Source organism: Fukomys damarensis, unplaced genomic scaffold (assembly GCF_012274545.1).
Source record: "Fukomys damarensis isolate Sample0158 unplaced genomic scaffold, DMR_v1.0_HiC HiC_scaffold_16, whole genome shotgun sequence".
NCBI classification, from domain to species: domain Eukaryota; kingdom Metazoa; phylum Chordata; class Mammalia; order Rodentia; family Bathyergidae; genus Fukomys; species Fukomys damarensis.
The window spans coordinates 24,104,101-24,120,992 of NW_022900928.1; the positions used below are offsets into that span (position 1 = coordinate 24,104,101).

General features: G+C 35.0%; 2 protein-coding genes across 2 annotated transcripts; one reads left to right on the forward strand and one right to left on the reverse strand.

The window, feature by feature from the left end:
- Positions 1–9,661: 9,661 nt before the first annotated feature.
- LOC104857886 (olfactory receptor 51A4) lies at positions 9,662–10,615 on the forward strand. Its single transcript, XM_010617955.1, has one exon. The coding sequence runs from the start codon at positions 9,662–9,664 to the stop codon at positions 10,613–10,615; it is 954 nt and encodes a 317-aa protein (XP_010616257.1).
- A 3,741-nt stretch (positions 10,616–14,356) lies between these two features.
- On the reverse strand, positions 14,357–15,301 carry LOC104857885 (olfactory receptor 51I1). Its single transcript, XM_010617954.1, has one exon. It carries the CDS (start codon positions 15,299–15,301, stop codon positions 14,357–14,359), a length of 945 nt encoding a protein of 314 aa, XP_010616256.1.
- Between the last annotated feature and the right edge of the window lie 1,591 nt (positions 15,302–16,892).

Sequence of the window (16,892 nt, forward strand, 5' to 3'; positions counted from 1 at the left end):
GGGACATGCCTCCATTTCTGACTTCTCATCCACTTAAGCCATTGCCTCACAAATATACTCTAACATGGGCAGGCATAGCAGAAAGCAAGTCATAGACTCTTTCCCCTGAATCAGGAGTGTGATTAAGCTGGAACTTGAGGCTTCTGGGGCACCTTCTGAATGCAGCAGCCATCTATCATCCAATACAGAATCCTGGTTTTTGTCATCTTGTCTGCCCTGCAACTGCAAACTCACTGGGCCCAGCAGGATAGGCTGTTTTGGTCGAGATCCTAGGGCTCACCCAGAGCCTTCTTACATAGAGCTCTGTGCCACAGGAGACTACACTTGAGTAATCCAGGAAAATATCTGTGGTCTTCTGGACCCTCAATCCTTTCAGTTTAAGAAGCGTTCACTGACTTGTTAAATATCAAATAGACTTGTGGGGAGAGTGTATTTCTGAGGCCATACTGGAAAATTATCGAAAGCCCAACCTGGGGCAACGACCCATATTATAGCTGAGTCTGACAGAATTAAACAAACCAGAGAAAGTCAGGATGTGGTTGCAGTTTCCATTCATTGACTATATGAATCTTTTATAAAAATGTAATTGTTGGAGGACAAGGGTCTATTTATTGGTGTTATATATACACTCCTTAGGAATCCATTTTCTGAAAAACGGCACACATTCTATGAGCGTGAAAATAATAAAATGATTTATCTACAAGTATTTATAAAAGTTTTTTCTTGTGCTATATCTGAACCAACTATAGTTATATAAACAAATATACAATCCTTGATCCCTGCTCACAGTCTGATATAGGAAGACACATGTGTAAGAAAAAGGTTCAGTATATACTCTCATGGCCACAGAACCTCTTCAAGGTTCAAACACTGTGATATATCAGCTGTGTAAAACAATACATATCCATGATATAATTTCTTTTCATTGGATGAGGTAAAGGCATGAACAATAGAAAAATTGAGTCATTTTGTTTGTCTAGAGAAATAACTAAATCAGGTAAAAATTCAAAGCAGTCAGCATTTCTAAATCTCATGATCTTTTCTAGACAACTTTTAGGGTAATTAATGAAATAGTAAATGATTATTAACATAATAAAATCATTCATTTGAATTTAAAAAGTACTTGTATAATTTATTATATCTTTGTAGCGTGCTATGTAAATAATATGAAACTTTATGGATTCTTAATGGATTACGTTCACACTAAAAGGTCAAGACCCAATAGACCATAATGGAACCACATGATCCAGAATTTCACAATTAAAAGAAACAGCTCCATTTAAGAAGGAGCAAGATAACAATGAATGTGTACATTCACACACATATAGTATAAAGATGAAGGTTTTAAAAATTATTTTAACCCTGTAAAAATATGGATATTATATTTTCCTCTACCAGGTAACAATCTGTAATAAATACATGTGTTTAACCTAATTTAAAATACTAAGCTTTATAAATACTGTGCCGATTATAAAATGATAATTTATTAAATTGTTAGAAAAGAAATTAAAATTATAGCATTCACATAAAAAACAAAGTAAAATGTTTAATGCCACAGTGTGAGTCTTTGTTTATTTCTAAAGCCAATGTACAATTTTAGAGATACTGAATTTGGCTCTTCTCTGTTGGATACCATTAGAATGATTCAGGTTAAAATTAACTCCTGCTGTTCTGAAAATACATTAATGAAACACTATCTCTTCAATATATTTTATCTTGTTCATGTTTCTCCATTGTAAATAAAATGAACTAACTAAAATATTGCTTTCAAATGAACAAATTGGTGTTTTTTTCCACACTCATGTTCCTGTAAACTTGGACTCATTGGAACAGGTGCTTGGAAATGGATACCCTCTATGAAGACAAACTATGGCTTGCACTTATAAATTGAAAAGCATGTCTTGGGTTTACTTCACAGAATGCATACTGCTAAAGGAAGATTTTTGCCCTGTAACTCAGTGGTGCATCACAGGCCAGCACTTATTCTTTGAAAGTAAAATCTTTTATACAGTTATAGTAGCATTTATTTGAGAGGCCCTTCAGGTTAGAAAGAATTAGTCTCAGAGACTGGTGTCTCCTTGTGTGGGGTGGATCTCCGTACTACTGCGGGTGTATCTCTTACTTTAGCTACAGTCGCAACACCACTCATTCGTCAAAGGTGCACGTCAGTGTCTCTTGGGCGTCATCACACAGTGGTCTCTCACTTGTACTAGCAACTCTGCTCCTGGTTATCACTGGTGTCCCCATGTGGTTTGCCTTCAGGAATCCAATCTAATCCAGCAACTCCTTAAATGATTCAGGGCCATGAGTATAACTATATTAAATAGTGGGTGTAGGGCAATGAAATGCAATAAACTAAATCATGAATCAATACATTGAGACTCCTTAAGAGTCATGACATTACAAGTTGTGGCTATATTTCCTTTTTCCCATTGTGGAATAAATTAGCCAGGAATTGTACATGTATTATTTAAGAACAAAGAAAGAGTCCCTGGATTTAACAGAAAGACAAGACACTAATGTTGTGAAGGATGCTTGAGTGTACTCATTTCGACTGAAAGTGATGTGTATTTTTCTCCATTCATTTTTCTAAATCTTCTACTCTAATTCACCATGCACTTTGTGAGTCCATTGATTCTTTACTGCATTTTAAAATCAAATTATTTATACTAAAAAGATCCCACATAGATAAAAATATATCCTCCTAGAGTAATTTATATCTTAAGAGTCTCTCTGCTGGGGACCATTACTTTGGATAATTCTTCTGTGCAGTAAGGCCAAACACATTGGGGTAATCTGTTTGGCTTCTGCCCTGTTGGATTTGAACAGTGTGAGAAGTGAGGCAGGGCTATTGAGAAGACAGATTGATGTTTAATTAGAAAAGAAAAAATCTCCAAATATCAATGCTTCATCTTCTTTATAAATTAGTCTAAATGCCCCTTCAAGATTTTTCTGTCTTTCAGCCTAGTGCATTCTTCATGAAGTACTGAACATTAGAGTGCTTTCTTTGTTACTGTGGAGGCCCTCACAGAACATTTCCATTACATTCCAAAAGTCCAAGGAAACTTTTTCATTAAAGTCAAGGAACATTGGAATCTTATGCACTGTTGCAGATTATTCACACCAGGGAAACTATTCGGTATTTACACATGTGTGACTTATTTATTTCACTTAGGAGTATATCTTCAATAAGATTACTGACATTTAGAAATGGGAAGAATGGAGCTAAAGGTGTAGGGAAGGTGGGATGGATAGGGGAAGAGTAAAAAGGGAAAAGAAAAAAATGTGAGAGAATGAAAAGATGAAAATAAAGTGTTTGTAGATGGGGAGGGGAGGAGGGGGTGAAGGGAGGGCAGAGGTAAGGGGAAAAAATGAGAATCCAGGCTTGTCATGTAGAGGTACAAGATCCCAACAATGAATGTAATTGTACTGTATCCCTAAAATGTACCAATAAACTCAATTAAAGCTGAAAAAAAGAGTCAAGGAACATTGTGCTTCTCACCACATAAATGAAACACCAAGAAAATACATGTGTTTTCTTTTTTGGCCATGGTCATTCTTTTCTATAGTAAGAATATATGATAATGGGTTGGTTGCCCAGTGAACTATATGACCAGTGTCATTCAGATGAAAGTAGTGTTCAATATCACAAAATAAAAAAAGTACTGATATGAGAAGGATAATGACCCTGAAGCGAAGATGCAATAGTTACCTATTCAAAACTTGGCCTTTACTGAGACCATTAGTGGGTTTCAGAAAGCAACAAAGAACCGTAATGAGGAACGGGAGGAGTGAGTCAATAATGCCAATTCTTTTTAAAATGCTTGAACAAAAGACGCAGGAGTTGGAAAATTCATCAGTGGTTGTTTGCACTGATCCAAGGAAACACTGAACAGTCAAGACCAGATGTAGTGTTGATTCTCTTTTTAGTATAATGAAAATTCTAAATGAAAGAGAATAGAAGCAACTGAATATATTCATAGTAAGACTGTGAAAGGTTAAAATATAATTTTTTTTTAGTTCAAATGCATGTTTTACCCTGAACTGAATATGGTTGTATGGGAATTCTCACTCAGTGCTACATACATTGTGGCCATGGGTCAAATCAATTTTCAAGATAAGTGTGAGTTCTGTTTCCTTACTCCCAATAAACTGCTTAAAGTTGAACTCTATACAACACACTTTGTATCTGAATTTCACAATTGGAACTTTTCCTCAGATTTCGTAAGGTCTCATGATGTTTCTAGAAAGTCTAGCAGAGAGGTATTTACTCTTGTGAGTAAATGTTTTGCTTAGGGCTTTAACAACTATGGATAAATCACTGTCATTGTACCACTTCCAAGTGCCTTTGAAAAAAACCTTAAAAAATCTGTTTCATGGAAGCAGCAGCTGAATTTTCTCTGTTGTGTTCAACAAATATTTTTTTTTCTTTAAGTCCCTTACCTTTTGCTAACATGTTTCAAATAATTGCAGTGAATGCCGACTCAACTCAGTTCTTCACTGTCAGGTGAAATATGCAGGAGACCCAAGAAAACTTTTCTTTTTGCTCCTGGAAGGTGTCCTTGGGTAAAAGGCTAAGAAAGACCTATTTATACCACAGGTCAGGGGACCCACAGACTCTGTGCTGACAGTTCTTGACCTTACTTATTTTTGTGTGAGTAAAAGTAGATAGTGGCAGCCCAAGGGATGAACAGGTTCACCTTTGTTTCTGCTTTGCAATCTAAGCCTTGGGCATTGAAACTTTCAAAACTTTGAACATTATTTCCCCTTTCCCTAACACTCCACCCCTTAAAAATTCTCCAGCTTTGTTTTAATGTTGTCTTTAAATTACCTGGAAACAATTTGACCCTTAAAGTATTATTTGTAAGATTTATCAGGCAGAAACGTAAAACATTATTCAAGGATAAATTACTTTGCTTTCCTAGGCCCTATTCTGTGTACTTTCCATAGTGCCCTGTGAATTGAGGTATTCCAGTCTGGCTAGGAAAAGCCCCTTACTCAGACCATGACTGCCCCTGGACCTATTGCCTCTTGCAATTTGGGATGATGGTTTTTTGGTCCCAGATAGTTTTTCACATACACACAAATGGCAAGTATGGCAATAAATTCTTGAGGTGCTTTCTGCATACCTTTCTTTGTACAGCTCTGTCTTCTCCAACCTTAAATTCTTCAATATACTCACCAACAATTTTTTTTTTCAGTTTCAGGAGTGCGCAGGCTCTGTCTAGGGTTCTTTTCATTTTATCGTGACTCTCACAAAGCATGGAGGTGTGGCAATTTCAATATTTAATGTATTTCCTAACTCTGTCCTATTGTTGCCAGATATTTATTGTTTTAGAAACAGTTGCTTCATATATTTTTTTCTGTCTGTTTTGCTTATTCTAGGTGGGAAGATGAATTCAATCCCTTTTGCTTCATTTTGGCCAAAAGTGGAAGTACCTACCTCTGATCCCTAATTGCCCATACATATGGTCATTCCTTCTATGTACCAGAAAGTGCCATAGGCATTGGAGATATAGTAGAAAATACACAGTAAAACATGAACAAAGAGTAAAAATTTACAACCACAGGAAAGATATATTAAAACTGAAATGTGAGGGGAAAATTGCAACCCATAGCTTTACAAGTAAAAAGAACAGAAAGCCACACCTTTCAACGAGGCCATGGTAATTCAGATTACATGGCTTGATGCATATAGATTGAGAAATCTCTGACATTGCAATACTATAAAACAGTATGACAACAATGGGCATTTATAACAATGGTAATAAAGAGATATTTCCTAACCATCAGCTTTTCTGAAAGTTGAAACGTCACATTTTAAATTCATTTATCTTAAACATCCAAACCAATTTCAAACACTAAACAATCACCTATCAGGAATAAGCAGGTGTAAAAGAAGAGTTATCTCATGTTTGTGTTGGACAGTTGAGATACAAGTGATTTCATTCTTCCATGGGAGATAAATGAAGGACCCTGGAGTATTGAGGAAAGCAAGTTTGGCATCACCTTAGTTTCAAGTAATTAGTTTTTGTGGCATCTTTAGTGGGCCTATTGAAAGCTTTCTCATGGGAATATTTGGCTAACCTTCCTTTGGCACCTTCTGTTCTGCCGTTTATTATTTACTGAAATAACTGAGTTTGGTACCAGGCAGATGCCTCTATCAGAGGTATCTAACATTTCAAGGATCCATGCCTTCTTCACCTATGGCAAGGATGCTGATACTAAAAGAAACTGTGCTGCTAGACTCATTTGTTAACTTGAGCTAAGCCTTCTGGTGTCATGGTGAGGAGAGCACTGAGTGCGCTCAATTTACAGAGATGGAACATTGTCTTTAGGAGTTGTTTAACTGCACTTTTCCTTAGTTTTATAATATAAGGTAATTGAAGCTCCGATTCCTTAAAGAAAGAGAAAAAGTTCAGAGAAGGAGAAAATAGAAAAGCCTAGTTGAGGAGCCAAAAAGAATGTTATAGGAGTTGAACATTAACAGGATGAGACAGTACAGTAACAAGAGAAAAGGGTATTTCTTTGTGGGATGACTGGAAAAATTATGCCCTAAAAAGGAATTTGGAGAAGGTAAAAAGTAAGCCATTAGAAGAAGAGCTAAATAATTAAAAATAAATACCTTTTAGATCTCCTGGAATAGCCTGAAGAATACCTTTTTAGCAACATTGAGTTATCCACCATAGAGATAAATGGAAAAGGAGTCCAAAGATAATTGCATATTGGGAATGCTAAAAAAATCTACCTTGAATATTGCCTATCTGAAGAAACAGCCTCCTTCCTCTGTTTTAAAGTTTAGTGGTATCTAATCTTCAGTTCTAAATGAGTCTGAAGACAGTATGACCCCCCCAAAAACCTTTTGTATATCATTGTTTAAAACGGATGAATTGTTCATTACTGGTGGGTTTTATGTTTCTTCTAGGCATTAGGGATCATATGTTGTAGTTAGAATACTATTAATTCACTCATTTAAACAGTCTTTCCTATGTGCCTTGCATGTCAAAGCATGTCCTTACTGAGATATGGGAAGTGTTTTTGTGCAATCCCAATCTTAGAGCACATTTACAATTACAATGGGTCAGGAAAGGTCATTTAAGTAATAGAAAAATGGTGATAAGAAATAGTATGTGGTAAATCTCAAGTGCAGGAAAAATATTGTAAGGGAATTAATAGTTAATTACTCTGATATCAAATAGACATAAGAATATTTTCCTGGACAAATGTTGCATATAAACTGGCTTTTAATCAGCAGAAGTAAGTATTGTTAGTTGAGATAAATAATTATTGCAGTTAAGAATGTGATCAAAGGTACACAAAAATTCTGATGTGAGAATGAATACATCATTCACAGTGGATTGAAACAATCTATCTAACTAAATTGGAGAGTGACCCAAATCTTTAAACCATTTGTGAAACACTGTCCCTGGAAAGGATGGGGGATAGGGACATATGTATTAAAAATCAATCAGGGATGACATGGACTGAATGTATACTTGAGTTTTGCACTGGCTGTTGCAGCATTTTGATGATGTTTCTGGATGCTGATGGTGGTGATAGCCATTGACTGAAGATAGAAACTGAAGATAAAAGGAAAGATGAGTTTAAAGAAGACCATACATCCAGCATATTCTGGACCAAAGTTAAGGAACCTGAACAGCAGCTCATAAGAGTACATCTGAACCTGTATTATGAGTATTTGTGCATGTTTTTAAACTGATGTGGGGTTGTGGTTAGTCAGGATTTGATGTTTACAAGAAAGCCCTTTGTCTTAACACAGTGAAATACAGTGTGTCGAGTAACAGTGTGGGAGATGTCTGTGGTGTGAACGAGTACTCCAATCTACTATACACCATGGCTTCCTCTGTTTGTTTCAACTTGAGTGACTATGATGCTCGAGGTGTCCTGATGTGAAAATTGCATTAACCCAATCTTGTCCTTGGTAACCAAAGCCCCTTAAAAATTTCATTCTTCCAGAAACTCTGTGTGTTGTTTGTGACTCTCCCTTATCTATGTAAAAAGGCTTTGTAAAACACTTATTACTAGTTGTGTAGTAAGATACAGTAGACTTTTGGAGTTAAGAGCATCTACTTGTAAGACTTAAGTAGCATAGGTTTACACAAGGACAGCAATATGAAAATAGTGATTTATCTGAGATCTACTCCTCAAAGACACTTAACACTTATAGAAAGATAATTATATATTTATAAATGAAGTTTATATATCTATATAAAATAACTTTTAAAAAATTTACATAATCCCGGGACGGGGATTTAGCTCAGCTGTTCGGTGGCCTGCCTTGCAAGCGAAAGGACCCAAGTTCAATCAAAAAATAAAAAATAAAAAATAGAAAATAAATTTTACATAGTTCCAAAACAGTATAAAATATCTAACTTGGGCAGAAAACAAAGAAAGAACAGTTTCTGATCCCAATCTCTATGCTTACAGCCTGTTTCCTGAAAAAGCATACTTCATTAGCTTTTGCTTAATTATTTCTCTGGTGTTTTCACTTTTAGCCATATTTTCAACTTACACAATATTACAAACCCAAAAATAGTGTTTGTGCTGCATATCTTCTAGATAACCTCGGTTATTTATTTCCCTTCGTATCTTCTACCCCACATGCAAATGTAACTACATCAGTATTTTCTCTTTTTGCATGGAGAACTACAACTGTAAATACATCTAAATCTAAATGAATCCAATCCGTTATAGATAACATCTCTTCCTTCTCCTTAAGAAAAATACATAGAATAATAACGCTTCCTCCAATTATGCTACTTTAAGACATTTACCATGGCTATTTATTATTCCTAATACATTATATTTATAATTTGGAATAGACACATTTCAATTGTCTTACAAGCAATTATTTGTTGATATTTGATACTCTTCTAGCACTAGCAGGGAAGTGAAAACGTTATATTTAATGATTTTATCTCATAATTTGATAGGTGTTTTCAATTGAGAAAATAAAGATCTTTTAAAATAAAATATTAAACAATAAAAAACTCATCATAATAATGAAAAGCATCACAGGAAACCTTTAAAGGTAAGTTGGGGCTATGATAATACAATGTGGTTTGTTTTTCAGGGGGAAATGCCAGAAAAATTGTTCATGTTTCACGAAGCTAGAGTATTTATAGGTATGATATAGTTCTGGAAGAAAGTACAAGAACTTCTTAGAGTCTTGGAAAAGACTGAAAATAGAAACGGATACAATATAATTTAATAATACTAAAAAGAGGAAGACTTTCTAAAAAATGTGTACTACTTATTCAGAGCACTGTATTTTCTATTGGCATATTTGTATCATTTTTCCCAAGACTTTCTGGGATAATTTTTTTTCTAAGCGTGGAGATAAAATGATACATTCTTTAGATTTCATTTTCACTTAATCCGTGATTGTATGGTTTAGGCCAAAGGAATTCTACTTGATCTTACATTTTAATAATAGTTACCCATTGTTTCAATTTTAGATAGTTATCCATATAAATGGAAACCTTCTAGGGTTTAATTCTTTAATGTAAACATTCCTAGAATTAATGTTGGTCCAGAGGAGCTGGATGTATTATCTGTTCCTACTTAAAATCTATATTTTTTCCCCCTTTCAATAGGAATATTTGGAAGCTGATCTGGCTGCATTCCAAGTTATACTCTTATGGAGTATACAAACAGTAGCAGGTTTCAGCCACCCTCTCTCCTTCTAATGGGCATCCCTGGACTAGAAGCTGTACAAACATGGTTCTCTATTCCTCTGTGCATTATGTATGTAATTGCCTACCTAGGAAACTGCACCATCATTTTTGTTATCAAAACCACCCCCACCCTCCATGAGCCCCAGTACGTCTTCCTGTCTATGCTGGCGATTACAGATGTGGGTTTATCTTTATCGACTCTACCCACAGTACTCAGTGTCTTCCTCCTGAATCATAGGCAGATTGAGTTCCATTCCTGCCTAACACAGATGTTCTTTATTCATACCTTCTCCTCCATGGAATCAGCCATCCTGCTGGCCATGGCTTTTGACCGATTTGTAGCTATTCACAACCCCTTGCACTACACTGTGGTTTTAACTCCTCCTCGGATTACCTGGATGGGATTTGCAGCCATGGTTAGGGGTGTGGTGTTGATGGCGCCTTCACCAATCTTGCTCAAGAGATTGCCTTTCTGCAAGGGTGTCTTTTTATCCCATTGTTACTGCTATCATCCTGATGTGATGAAGCTGGCCTGCGGCCCTGTCAGAGTTAATATCATCTATGGATTGTCTGTAGTCTTCTGCTCCTTTGGAATTGACTCTGTGTTCATTGTCATTTCATACATCTTGATTCTGAAAACAGTGCTGAGTATTGCATCTGGAGATGGTCAGCTCAAGGCACTCAATACCTGCTTTTCCCACATCTTCACTGTCTTCATCTTCTATGTGCCACTCATCATGCTGGCCTTAATTCATAGGTTTGGCACATTTAAATCTCCTATTCTTCATGTCACCATGGCCAATCTCTTCCTTTTTTTGACACCTGTCCTTAATCCTTTGGTTTATAGTCTAAAAACTAAACAGATAAGGTCAGCAGTGGGTAAGGTATTCAGGGGCAGAGGAGACCTGCTCAAGTAGCTATCTATGATCTTAAGTGAATGAAACACACTCATTTTCTCTTCGTTTTACCTGTCTACTGCTTTCTGGGAAATACATGGGTGCCTCAAGTTTTGGCTTTGTGGAAATTGAGATATTTTCTTCCTGTCTGTCAGAAAGATAATCATACTTTGATTACTGTCAAATGAGAATATTGCTAAATGTGTTAATATACCAAATTATATAATGAGCATATATGTAACCATTCCTGTAGATATTTGTTTATGTTTGTATGTCCTGTTTCAAAGGATCACAAGGAAAATTTAAAGATGGAAAAAGTTGGAATGGTAACTAAGTAACTAATTATCATCTTCTGAAAAAGCAATTAAACCAGGATTAGTAAAAACAGAGTAAGAAAAAAATAGCTTGTTCTTATAAATTTCAAATATAGGTCTAAATATGCATCTATTAATATAAAAGGAACATATGACATTAGGAGAATCCTACATACATTTGTTTTAACTAGGAATTAGGCAATGAAAGTTGATCATTCAAATAAAGTTGATCTATCATCTAATGCGTGAATGGATTAACCAATAGTGATATGTGCATAAAGATATACACATTTGTAGTGAGATTCTATTCAGCCATGAAATAAAATAAGTACTGATATATGATATGACATGGATGATCCTCAGACAAATTATTCTAAGTGCAGAAAATCAGACACTGAAGACCTATGCTGTATAATTATGTTAAATATCTAGAATAGGTAAATCTACAGGGACACAATATTTCCTGGTAGCTTCTAGAGTCTAGACATAGTTGGGGATGGTAACTGGGTAATGGGTCTGAACTTTTCTTTGTAATTTTGACTATTTCCTGGAAGTAGAGCTTGTGATTTATATAGAGTTATGAATTCATTGAACTCCACCAAATTGTTCATCATAAGGTGCTTAGCTTTACAGTCTCTTATTTTAACCTGAGGAAAAAAATTTTTAATTTTTTAAAAATTAAAAGAAAAAGCTTGCTGCATATTAAATGGCACTTTAAAAGCACCACATTTAATGGAATATCTGTCTTGGAATGAATCCCATATAGCATAACAGATTTTAAAGTATATTATTGGACTGACAAATTTTGAATAAAGATGAGCTGTTACATTTAAAGCGTTGCACCAATTTTAAATTCATGAAAGGTAGTAATGGTACTGTAATTATTTAAGGGGACAGTTTTACTCTTAGGTAATCATACTGAAGTATTTAATAGCAAATACCATCATGTAAGGAAATGTTTTTGCAAATGACAGAGAAAATAATTAGGTGGGAGAGTGAGCGAAGAGAGTATGTGTGAAAAGACAGAATAAGTGCAGATGCTAAAGCAAGAGGAGCAAAATTTTAACAAACACATGAATCATGAAAAGCTATACAAGTGGAGTATGTAACTTATTACCTGTTGACTGCATGTTTTTATAGACAAATAGCATATCTATAGGAATACTTTATCCAAATATGATATTGGATGAGGAAAGCAAAGTGTATAATGAGGTGCAAGAAAGAAAGCATGGACAGATGATACTCTGGAGAAAGGGTGATAAAATGCAATAAAAAGGAGTAGATATGAAAGCACTAGGAGCTTATTTAATTGGTTAGGTAAATTTAATTTTATAGGGATTCTATTACATTAATATTCTGTTAACCCGCTTCATATTTTTCCAAAGCACTGAAATGTCGTTGGGATGCATTGATGGCCACTGAGCTGATACTGTTCTCACAATGGCTGGGGTCATCTTCACAATCTGTTGGAAATCATTTTAAATAGGCTGCATATATGAAACGAACCAGGTATTGGCTAGTATTGGAGTTTTCAATTTAACATCCTTTAAAGTGAGGAGTATTTTGTGTTTTTTTAATACATAAAATATAATTTTTGGTATGTTATACACACATACAAACATGTCTAAGTACACACAGACATGCTCCAAGAATATAGGGAACAGTTGGGGATGTACTACAATGGGGCCATACCTGCCTGGCAAGCAGAAGGTCCTGAGATTGAACCCTGGTACCACGGAGAAAAAAAAATAATATAGTGAACAAACCAACAAAAATATATTTCTGCTATTCTTACAGTTCCTTGTTACATGACAGAGTTCTTTGGATCTCAGATATGTGCATTTTCCCCACACACCAAGCAAGCGGTTCTTTAGTGGACAAAGTTGGGTAACCTGTAATTCAGTTCAGTTCTGATTCTGCACGCCGAGAGATAGTGTCTGACACACAGATTGAGCTCTCAGTCCCAATGTCCCTACTTAGTAGTCACTGAGCCAACCTTAAAGTTATATTTATTAAAATTTTGATTGAAATTTTGGATATCATAGAAAGTTGAATATCATTCATCTAATTTTAAAAGATGAGCAAGGATCATCTCAATGAACAAACTGTGTATATCAGTATAGCTAGAAACAATCACAAAACTTTTAACATGCCCTTTTCAGGAAAATGAAGATGCTTTAGTAAGAGTGGAATAGGGAAGAAACAGCAGACAGTCCAGATTATGAGAGCCTTGCATCTCATATGCATTGGGTTAAATTTATCTAGAAAATATGGATTCAATCACAAAAATTCAAAATAAATATTCAACATGATCATGTTTGTTTCACTGAGGTTATGCAACTTTGCAACTTTGAGCATGAGGTATTACTAGATGGAGAAAACGGGGTTATTACAATAGATGGAGAAGGAAATAATAAAATTTAAAATACTGAAGGAAATAGAGATGTAGATAAGTAAACATATTAATGATATTAAATGGAAATTAATGAAGACAGTGGGGAAGAATATAAGAATCACATAAAAATAATAATATTTCTTTTTCCTTGTTATACCAACGGTCCAATCATCATTCATGTCCATAGAGATTTTAGAAAAAATACACTTTTGGAGCTGAATTTCATGAATTATGAGTTATGAGTTATGTTGAATTTGAGGACTTACCATGAGGAACATACCTATGTCCCCACACCTGTCTGAAAATAAAAGTAAACAATAAAAAGCTTCTCTAAATGATTCCATATAATGTGTTCCATAACTTTGGAACGAATAAAAAACAGTAAACAAACTAACAATGGTATAATCTATAGCTTACTTGGGATAAACATCTTCTTCTGCACATTATATACTTTCATCAATTTGGAGGTAAGATGGGAAGAGTTTTCTTGGATGTGATTCAATTCTTGGATAAAAAAAAGCTTATAAAAATTTTCTAAATTTTCTAAGAAGAATCAGACACTTTGCAACTTGATAGTTAATTGGGTAGTAGATATAAATGAACTTTGTTCTCTTAGAAATAATGTAAAACAAGAGGGAGAATTTTAAAAATTATGTAATAAACTATAGAGCATAGAAAAGAAGCAAACTAGTAAGTTAGAGCATAGGGCAGGATCTTTGTTGAGTTCTTATAAATTATTAAATTATAAATTTAATTTGGAAACAGGAACAATAATAGACCTGCCCCGACAAGGAAAAGCAAATACTGTAGTCGTCTTTCTCGTTTGTTTCCATTTGCTTGTAAAATACCTCAAGTCACATGTCAAGACGTGTAGAAGTGAAAATATCATGAATATATATTAGTTTTATTCATAACAGTCATAATTTATTATATTTAAGATGATATTCATATCTATTTCCACAAATGATGCAAAATTACAAGGATCTAGTAAATGATTATAAAATTTAAAGTCCTATTTTTCTCTTCACCTAAAACATCAATTTTTCTAATTCTTTATTTTCTCTGGATCTTGCAAGATTTTCTCAGAGCAGCTCGGATCTGCTTGTTCTTCAGGCTATAAACAATTGGGTTGAGCATTGGGGGCATAAATAGGTAGATATTCCCAAGGACTGCATGTGCTATGGGAGAACTTCTTAGGCTGATTCGATGCATTACAGTTTTTGCCAGGAGGGGTCCATAGTAAATGAACACAATAAAGATGTGTGACAAACACGTGTTGAGTGCTTTCAACTGGCCTTCCTTGGAAGCAATGCCCAGCACTGCTTGAAATATCAGAACATAAGAAACGGCTATGAATAAGAAATCAACCCCAAAAGAAAAGATAACCAAAACCAGTCCGTACAAAATATTGACTTTGACTTGGCCACAAGCTAGCTTCATAACATTTGGATGGAGGCAGTAGGAATAGGAGAGTGTCTGGCCCTTGCAGAAAGGCAGCCGCTTCAGCAGGATGGGTAATGGAGTCATGAGAGCTATGCCCCTCAGCAAGGCTGCCAGTCCCATTTTGGTGACTCGTGAGCTGGTAAGTATGGCGGTGTACTGCAGGGGATTACTGATGGCCACAAAGCGATCAAAGGCCATGGCCAAAAGGATTCCTGAGCCCGTGGAAGAGGATGTATGGATGAAAAAGAGTTGAGTGAGGCAACTATCAAATGCAATTTCGTAGAAGCCAAGGATAAAGACCTTGAGAACTGAGAGAAGTGTGGAGACAGACAGGATAATGTCAGCCCCAGCCAACATGGACATGAAATGGTACTGGGGCTCCTGAAGACTCCGTTCTGTGCTCACCAAGTATATCACTGTACAGTTTCCTACCATTGTAATGATGTACATCAGGCTCAGGAGTGGTCCCAGCCACAAACGGGAGCCTACGAGGCCACGAAGGCCTGTGAGGATGAAGAGAGAAGGCTGAAACGCTGTGCTATTGATTTCAGACATGAAAAACTGTGAGGATCTCTGCTCAAAACAGCTTCTCAAACATGAACCCTAAGGAGGAAAAAAATAAAATATCATATTTGAAAGACTACTAATTTGGCTAAATGCCCCTCATGTGCACTAAAGACTAAGAACAAAGGACTTATGGGGAGTAAAATGACAATAATTCTTATGTCAGAGAATGAAACTATTCTTCATCTCCTGAGATTGCTGAGAGATCTGGCAGTATCTTTATTAGGAATCACCACTAGGCAGATACATGTGAAGACTTGGGTTAAAATGAATAGTGTATTCTGCGTTCAGTGCATTCTAAGTAAGTTTTGTCCCGGAAACTAGGTTGAGACTACGTGACAATAAAAGCAAATCGTACTTCTTTTCCTACTTTTTCTTGGCCCAAACTCTCTCTCTGCAGAGCTTGCTTCATTTTCTACCTTTAATTCAACTTTGCTACCTTAAAAAAATTAAAGAGTTCTGTCTTAAAAATATGGGCGACTTGAGATTCTTTTTAAAAGGATAAACTGGAGCATAAATGATCTCAGACAATAATAGGTAACCGATATTTCTTAACTGTTGATCGCTATAAGAAGCCATCTGAACTAGAAAGAAACATCCTAAGTTTCTGCCTCTCCCTACCTCCTTCTTGCCTTGCTCCTTTCCTCTCTCCTTCCACCATCACCTCATTTCAAATGTCTTGAAAGTTTAAAAGAGAAAAGCTTTCAATCTCTAAACTATATATAATTTCCACTGTCCATTGTAGTTCTATTTAAAACTAAGGAGGTATCTTTACTGTTCTCAAAGATAATCTTTTTCTCAACCTAATACTTAGAATATTATACTTTATTATTTTAAAAATAGTGCATCTTTTCTTTTTGCTCAATTCCTCACATTTGCAATGTAAGATGCTGAAATGATTTACAAGTTAAAAAATAGATAAAACTAGTCTTTAAATAAACTGCCCAATCAAATTGCCTCCCTATTTTCTACTTTATAGTTCTTATGCTTTAAATAGTATGCATATATTTTCATAAATATATACACACATAATATAAATATACTATGCTATTTATATCTTAATATTAAAACTATATAGAAAAGGAATATATATACACATGTATAATCATTTCACATTTGCTCCTTTGTCCTCCATAGTCTGTTCTTCACCATGTGGTAAAAAAATTCATTTTCAAATTTGCTTATATTATTGACTAAAAGGAAGCCCTAATAATTATCATCACTGAATAAGAGACAAACTCTAATGGCAGATATTCTTAGATAAAGTAGGGTAAGTGATCATCTAGCTGTAACATATTCATGTTACTCAGTAGTATACATGCTTTGTCTGAGCTTTTGAAAGCATTTGACTGTCTCAACTATTTAACCCATGAAAATTATCTTTCTTGCTTTCCATAAACTTATTCCCTCTTAATATTTATCTTATTTCTATGAATAAACCTTAAATTCCTTAAAACTATCTCATTATCTGGATATTAATGAATATTACTTTGCTTTAAACTTTATGTTCTTCACAAATGATTTAATTTGTTCTTTTTGCTTCAGTTATTTTTAATGTATAAGTACTTTATTGTTTTCTTAT

Bases quoted from the DNA above. Each gene is read 5' to 3' on its own strand.
- LOC104857886 (XM_010617955.1), top strand. From the start codon at position 9,662: ATGGAGTATACAAACAGTAGCAGGTTTCAGCCACCCTCTCTCCTTCTA.
- LOC104857885 (XM_010617954.1), bottom strand. From the start codon at position 15,301: ATGTCTGAAATCAATAGCACAGCGTTTCAGCCTTCTCTCTTCATCCTC.